The following is a 7,936-nucleotide window of genomic DNA, read 5'->3' as shown; positions in this document are numbered from 1 at the left end:
CTGAGAGGGCCACATAATTTTCTTTTCTTTAATGGGGGGCCGGATCCGTTTATAAAAGAACATTCCATGGGCCGGACTGACTACTATTATTTTTATTTTATTATGATTTTACCTGTATTTATTAAACCTTTTAATGCTAGAATATCATGGAAAAGTTTATTTATTTCAGTAATTCAACTCAAATTGTGAAACTTGCACACAGACTGAAGTAGTTTAAGTCTTTGGTTCTTTTAATTGTGATGATTTGGCTCGCATTTAACAAAAACCCACCAATTCACTATCTCAACAAATTAGAATATGGAGACATGCCAATAGAGCTAATCAACTCAAAACACCTGCAAAGTTTCCTGAGCCAAAATGGGCCAAAATGGTCTCTCAGTTTGGTTCACTAGGCTACACAATCATGGGGAAGACTGCTGATCTGACAGTTGTCCAGAAGACAATCATTGACACCCTTCACAAGGAGGGTAAGCCACAAACATTCATTGCCAAAGAAGCTGCTGTTCACAGAGTGCTGTATCCAAGCATGTTAACAGAAAGTTAGTGGAAGGAAAAAGTGTAGAAGAAAAAGATGCACAACCAACCAACAGAACCGCAGCTTTGAGAGGCTTGTCAAGCAAAACCGATTCAAGAATTTGGGTGAACTTCACAAGAACTGAATTTTCTAGACATGATATAAGTAAAAAATATATTTAAAATTACATTTTCAAAATATGTATCTGGCATTGTTCAGCCTTAGTTTTGGGACCCCTGTTCTATATAGTATGAATGTAATTTGCACATACTACATTTGTCATATTGTCATTGTAAAGTATAAGAATAACTTATGGTTTTACACAAATGACCTACCAGTTTTGGAAGGAACCGAGAGAAGTTTTACAGTTATGAAAAACCTGGATCAGTGTGCATGCATAAGCCTAATTTCCACTCGCTGTTGAACATTTTGGATCGCTGTGGAAAACTAGATACAAGTAGAGGTGGGTGGAGTGGAGAGCTGGTGTTTGGGCCTGGGCTTATTTTTTTTGTAAAAAAAAAAAAAAAAAAAAAAGAGAAATAACTTGCAGATTTAGTCGTTTTTGGAAAAAAATCTCTAAACAGACTCTAGACCTTGCACACCTTTAGATAATGGTTAGATCCGGTATGAAATGCGGGGATCCGCACTCACACATAATGATGCTTTTTTTCTGCGCAGGTAATCAGGAGCACGGATGGAACGACCCACCACAGTTTTCATATGGCTTACAGAAGGATTCGGGTGGAACCAAACGAAATATTCTTAACAAGAGGGTGCATGCGCCCCAATTTACAGATCAAGCTCATCCATCTGGTAAGTGTTATCTACATCTGTCTTGATTCACCTGTTTACAGGTTTGCAGCAAATGACAAATTGTATTTTAGTTTTCTGTTTAGTTTTCAATCTTTTTTTGTTTTGGAATGATTACCTTTATTTATTGGTGCTACCGAACCTTTTTATGTGCTTTACAGTTTTTTACAGACGCTAGGACACGTTTCTCAATACTTAGGTCACTTTTGCAAAACTCTTCACACAATTCTCCTAACCGACTTTCAGTTTGGCAAAGCAGTTCATTTCACATTCAAAATGCACTACAACTACCAAAACACTTTATTCAGGTCTCAAATAAACTCATTCTTCCAGAACACTAGCAAAGGTTGACAGCAGACAAACACACTTCGTCACCCACAAAACAATGACCTAAAAAACACTAACAACATGTAGCATTACACAGTGTTTTCTTGTGTAAAACAAGGACACCTCTCTGTTTATAATTGCAGTATATGTTACTGGAATGAATCAGACATGATGCAGAATTCGTCAATATTTTATGTAGTTTATTTATTTTTATTTTTTTGCTCTAAGTAATTCCAAAATACAAGAATTTGTATACACACCATCCACTGATACAGATACAATAGAAATGCTAATCTATTCGCATTTTTAGATTTGAAATATGTTTCAATAAAATATTGCTGTTGAATTTTGCTGTCTTATTCAGTTTTGCATTATGTTACTGTTTTGAACATAAGTTTAACAGTTTTGAAAACAGTCTGTAAGCACGAGCAAAATGTCCTGTACGTACACAGATTTTTGCCAGTTGTTGTGTCTGAGTGAGAAAAGAATTCATGAAATTTGAGAGATGTAGTCACTGAATGCATTTTGTGCCAAAACAATGATAATTGATCCTCAGTTTAGCCCACATAGACTTGTGTTGTGCTCACTGTGTGAAGAGTTTTGCAAAAGTGACCTAAGTATTGAGAAATGTGTCCTAGCATCTGTAAAAAACTGTAACAAGTGTTTTATTTATTTATTTTTTTTATGACATGCTATAATATCTTTATTGTTATTTTTAATGGTTTTAGTTCTGGTTTTAGTTAAACATAATATCTCAGCTCAGGATTGTCCGAGCTCCTTGGAACAAAAATGTGTATATATATATGACCTTGGACCACAAAACCAGTCATAAGTGTAAATTTGTGGAAATTGAGATTCTTACGTCATCTGAAAGCTGAGTAAATAAGCTTTCCATGATATATTGTTTGTTAAAATAGGACAATGTTTGTCTGAGATACAACTATTTGAAAACCTGGAATCTGAGGGTGCAAAAAAATCTAAATATTGAGAAAATCGCCTTAAAAGTTGTCCAAATGAAGTTCTTAGCAATGCATATGACTAATCAAAAATCAAGTTTTTATATATTTATGGTAGAAAATTTACAAAATATCTTCATGGAACATGATCTTTACTTAATACGCTAATGATTTTTGGCATAAAAGAAAAAGAATAATTTTGACCCATACAATGTATTTTTGGCTATTGCTACAAATATACCCGTGCTACTTAAGACTGGTTTTGTGGTCCAGGGTCACATATGGTCAAAACGTGAATGTGGCACAATTATTTTCTTGCTGAAATGTTTAAGCAAATGACTATTTGGGCTCTGGAGAAATCAGAGGATTTTTTTATTCTAGCTATTACAGTTCAGAATGTAAGCAAAAATGTCAATTTGCTTATTATATGTCCTGTTTCTGGGTGAAGTTGAAATAATGATAGCATCTGTAAACCTGTCTACCACAGAAAATAAAGAGGTGCAAAAATGTAGTGTTTTTTAATGGGAATTCAAATTTATATGAATATAATGAATTATACAATTTTAATTTTTCCCACTGTAGGTTCTGGTTCAGACATGCAGTCTCCACCAGTTGCAATGCTAACACCGCCCCGGGGAATGAATCCTCCTCCATTGAATAGCAGCACCCCACCATCTGTATGTCAAAAAACTCCCTCAGATGGAAAGATAGATGCGGTAGAGCTGGAGACAGAGCCGTCAATTGAAGATGTGCTAGAAGCACTTCATGGGGTGTTAAACGCATGCAGACATACTGTAAAGGTAAAGAGAGAGTTGAAAGGTTGAAACTGGTTGAAAATAAAGTTCAAAAGCCTGTAAGGTTTAACCATAATAAGGAAAAAAGGTTGGACTAAATTTAAAAAGATTAAGGCGAGGCCCTGCAGGTGAATAGGGTAAAAAAAAAAAAACTAATAGTTATCACCTTACTTACCCAGTTGATTGATTACATTGATAATTGCAAATAGTTTTTGTGTTACAAGTTTTTTTTTTTTTTATGTTAGGTGTAAATATGCAAATGAGGCATTATTTAATGAAATATGCACTAATTTGCATACATTTCTAGTTCAAAAATCTAACCACTGGATGAAGTCAGTTTCAAAATTCTTGTTTTGTTTTTTGACATATTGGAGTCAAAAGTTTTTACAAAGGGAATTTTGGGTGTCTCATTTCATCTTGCCATAATTCAGAAAAAACAGAACAGAGAGGAAACACTATATTTTTTTAACCATTTTTTGGGGGAATAAAATGTATAAAATCAAGCGAATTATATATGAACAAATCCCTCTGTAAAAACCTTCAGGATATAGACAGGAATACAACTGTAAAGTTTGGTGTAAGTGCTACTGAAGTGGAGGTTTGTGGCTCAGTGTAGGAGAAAAAACTCATTTTGAGAAAATGGCCTTTAAAAATATGCATTGTAATAGAAATATTTTGACACAAATAGATAAAGTGCTATAAAAGAAGTGTTTTTAGATGTTTTCTTTCTACTAGTCTGAAAAAAAAAAACATTTTATGAAAACCAAAAAGCCCAGAATCTCAAACTTGACAGGTGCATGAAAAACAGCGTTTTGCCTGCAGTGTCTCCCCTTAAGTTAAATATAAACTAAAACCATATATATATTTTTATTTTTATTTTTAGTTTTTATTTAGTTTAAATAAAATAAATGTTGTGCAATATTTCTCACTTTCATTTAATTTAAATTGATGCAGTAAAAAAAAAAAAAAAAAAAACATTAAAAATTATATAATTAATTTAAATAATTAACAAAAACTATAATAGTTTCTCAATGATAATAAAAGAACACTAAATGAGACTTATGGATCAATCACATAACATACAGTACAACCAATATTTAAAGTCATTGCAATGGGAAAAAATTCTAACACCTTGCAGTGAGTCATCTTTAATTGCACCAATAATAAAGAATATTATAGTTACTGGAGAGTAGAGAAATGAAAAATCATGTCACAATGTGTCATTGTTATTTAGAAACAGATTTGTGATGATGTGGAAAGACGTCTGAAGATTTTTGAGGACATGTGGAAAAGTGGAAAACTTTCACCTTTGGTTAAACACCGAATGCATAGATTGTCCCAAGGTGAGTCTTTTTCAGTCAAGTGTTGCTCACTTTCACAAAAATAATTCTGGTGTAAAGTATTGCAAAAGGAGTTTGTCATTACAGTGCCTTGCAAAAGTTTTTTTTTTTTTCACATTTTGTTTTGTTGCAGAATTTGGTTAAATTACTTTTTTTCCACATGAATCTACATCTCATACACTATAATGACCAAGCACAAAACAGGTTTGTAACAACTTCGCAAATTTATTAGAAATATTAGCTCAGGAGCATTCATATTGCTTCTAGATGTTACTACACTTGGAGTGGAGTTAATCTGTGGCAAATTCATTTTGATTGAGTCTGATTTAGAAAGGCACACACCTCTCAGAAAAGGTCTAACAGCTGAAAATGCATATCAGAGCAAAAAGTCCTGAGGTCAAGATAACTGCCTGTAGAGCTCAGTGACAGACTTACTTTAAGGCAATGATCTAGGGAAGAGTTCAGAAACAAATCTGCTGCATTGAAGGTTCACAGAAGCATTATCCATAATTGAAGACGACTGGAACAACTAGGACTCTAGAAAATGTCTGCCAGCCCCCATCCAAGCTGACAGAGCTTGAGAGGTGAAAAGGTGAGGCAAAGAATGGCAGATAATTGCCAAATGCAGATGTGCAAAGATGGTCACATCAGACCCAAAAAGACTTGAGGCTGTAAAGGTGCTTCAACTATGTACTGAGTTAAGGGTATGAATACTTATGCAATGTACTTATTTCAGTGTTTCATTTTAAATAAATTTGTAAAATTTGCAAATCTGTTTTTTGCTTTGTCATTATTATGGTGTATGGAGTGTAAAATGATGTGGGCAGTTTAACATAATGCTGCAACAAAACGTGAATAAAATGAAGGGGTATGAATACTTTTGCAAGGCACTGTATATATACTTTTTAACAATTTTTACAAACATTAAACATGCTAGATGTGCCTTGTTTTTCAGACCTGAAAAGAAAGAATTGGGATGCAGCTGATGAGATCCACAGAGGCCTGATAGTGGATCATGTTGCTGAAGTCAGTCAGTGGATGGTGGGAGTCAAGCGTCTCATCGCTGAAGCGCGGAGCCTGAACCCAGAACAAAACAACTGCACTGATCAAGACTCATGAGGACTGTATGATGTCCATTCCTCTGAAAACCCATGCTGCATTGTATAAGTTGCCAAAGTGATTTGTTAACTTGTGTAAAGTTTTGTATAATCCACCTTTAAAAATTTGCCCATTCCCATCTACATCATGTAATATGAATTTTTTTTGTGGAGTGGTGGTGGGAAACAGTCCTTTATTTTTTCTCATCGAAATGAAAATAATGTAGGTATTAAGTATTACTACTGTATATTAAATTCGCTTTTAAAAAGGAGGTGATTGTCAATTATTTCAGCCAGTTTAGCAGATTATGCACTATATTGCCAAAAGTATTAGGACACCCCATTCTAATGAACAGGTTTGACTTCTGTGGTAATTTCCATGAGTACAAATCCTAATGTTTAAGCATATGATGATATTCTAGGGGTTTGTGTTCTTCTACTTTGATAGCAACAGGACCCCGTTTCTATTCTAACGTGACAAAGCCTCTATGTATAAGGCAAGGTTTAAAATTAAATGATTGATTCAGTCAGTGTGGAAGAACTTGACTGCTCTGCATTAAGCCAAGTCCTAATATCAGCTAAACACCTCTGGTGTGACTTTAAATGCAGACCTTGAGCTAAAAACTCATCACCAAACACCAATGACTTGTACATGGATATAGTAATTTTTGACACTTCCAAAACGGTTGCAACAGAGATGGGAATACAATTTATAAATGCATGAATTCTTGCCACAGTGGAAGTGCCTTTTTCTGTTCTAAAGAAGGTGGTGTCCCAATACTTTTGTCCATATAGTGTATGAGTTTTTGGCTCAAGGTTTGCATTTAAAGTCACTCCAGAGGTGTTCAGCTGAGATTAGGACTTTGCTTTCTGCAGACCAGTCAAGTTCTTCCACACTGACTGAATCAATCATTTCTTTTCAAACCTTATACACAAAGGCATTGCCATGTTAGAATTAAAGAGGGTCCTGTCAAAACTGGAAAATTATTAGAAAATTAGAAGCACACAATCCCCTAGAATATCATTATATGCTTAAACAAAGATTCGTACTAATGGAAATGACTAAATTAGTAATTTTAACAACCTGTTTATTCATGTTTTGGCAATATAGTGTATGCATTACCTGAGATATTCCTCAGGTTTCACAGACAAGGCTTAAGCCTAGTCCTAGACTAAAATGTAAGTCTGAGCTGTTTAAAACTGAAAGAAACTTGCACTGACTGATTTTAAAATATATCAGTGCCTATGTTTTGTCTCAAGATGCATATAAGTAATGTTTTTTTTTCTGAGCACGTTTATGGACATTACTTAAATGTGCTAATTGAACTATAGCCTAATCCTGGTTTAGTCTAAGCCCTGTCTGTGAAACCGGGCCATTATGCATCTCAGTGGCTGTCCTTGGATGTAATCCTGAAAAAGCTGTGTTGATGTGCAATAAAATAGGCAAAAACCATCAAACTGTTGTAGCCATTATACTGTAACATGCATTATGCATAGTTCAAAACACAAACGTAAAAGCATTCCATGACATGTGCAATAACATTTAAGCCACACTTAAAATGTTAAATTAGTATTTTACAAACAGTATAAAGAATAGTAATACTGTAGTATTAAGAAAGATTTAGTTTTTCATATTTACTAACCAGTAGATGGTGCTGTTCCTAAATTGCATTGGCACACAGATGGATTTTTTTATCTGCCATGGATTTTTTTCATCATTACCATCAACAAATTTGAAAGAAAAAGAATATGAAATATAGCTTAAAGCAGCAATTGTTTGGGTTTGAGTTCTGTAGGGTATGTTCTGCAATACATTACGCTTTTTACAGACAGTATGCTCCAATATGAATATTTAAAATTTTGTACTTCATCTGAATCATACAAAAGTTTTGGAACTGCTTGTGGTCAAAAAAATGAAGCATTGAAAGCAGCGGAAAATGAATTTTATCTATTAAAAATGTTTAGTACTGCGCCTAAACAAAATATTACTGAAAATCTTTTTTTTTTTTGTGTGTGTGTGTGTGTGTGTGTGTGTGTGTGTGTGTGTGTGTGTGTGTGTGTGTGTGTGTGTGTGTGTGTGTGTTATCAACCCCAAATT

General features: G+C 34.1%; 1 protein-coding gene across 1 annotated transcript; it reads left to right on the top strand.

Moving 5' to 3' along the window:
• Window positions 1-907: 907 nt before the first annotated feature.
• Window positions 908-6,110, top strand: sra1 (steroid receptor RNA activator 1). Its single transcript, XM_073823947.1, has 5 exons — window positions 908-977; window positions 1,193-1,327; window positions 3,190-3,407; window positions 4,636-4,744; window positions 5,697-6,110. The coding sequence occupies exons 1-5, from the start codon at window positions 908-910 to the stop codon at window positions 5,858-5,860; spliced, it is 696 nt and encodes a 231-aa protein (XP_073680048.1). The 3' UTR covers window positions 5,861-6,110.
• Window positions 6,111-7,936: the final 1,826 nt, after the last annotated feature.

This window comes from Garra rufa, chromosome 19, assembly GCF_049309525.1.
Source record: "Garra rufa chromosome 19, GarRuf1.0, whole genome shotgun sequence".
Taxonomy (NCBI): domain Eukaryota; kingdom Metazoa; phylum Chordata; class Actinopteri; order Cypriniformes; family Cyprinidae; genus Garra; species Garra rufa.
Note: the sequence above shows the minus strand (reverse complement) of the source record. Positions and strands in the feature narration are given on the sequence as shown.

Coding starts and splice junctions, on each gene's coding strand:
- sra1 (XM_073823947.1), top strand. CDS start 908: ATGCATAAGCCTAATTTCCACTCGCTGTTGAACATTTTGGATCGCTGT. Junction 1,328..3,189: donor AGATCAAGCTCATCCATCTG/GTAAGTGTTATC, acceptor TTCCCACTGTAG/GTTCTGGTTCAGACATGCAG. Junction 4,745..5,696: donor AATGCATAGATTGTCCCAAG/GTGAGTCTTTTT, acceptor CTTGTTTTTCAG/ACCTGAAAAGAAAGAATTGG.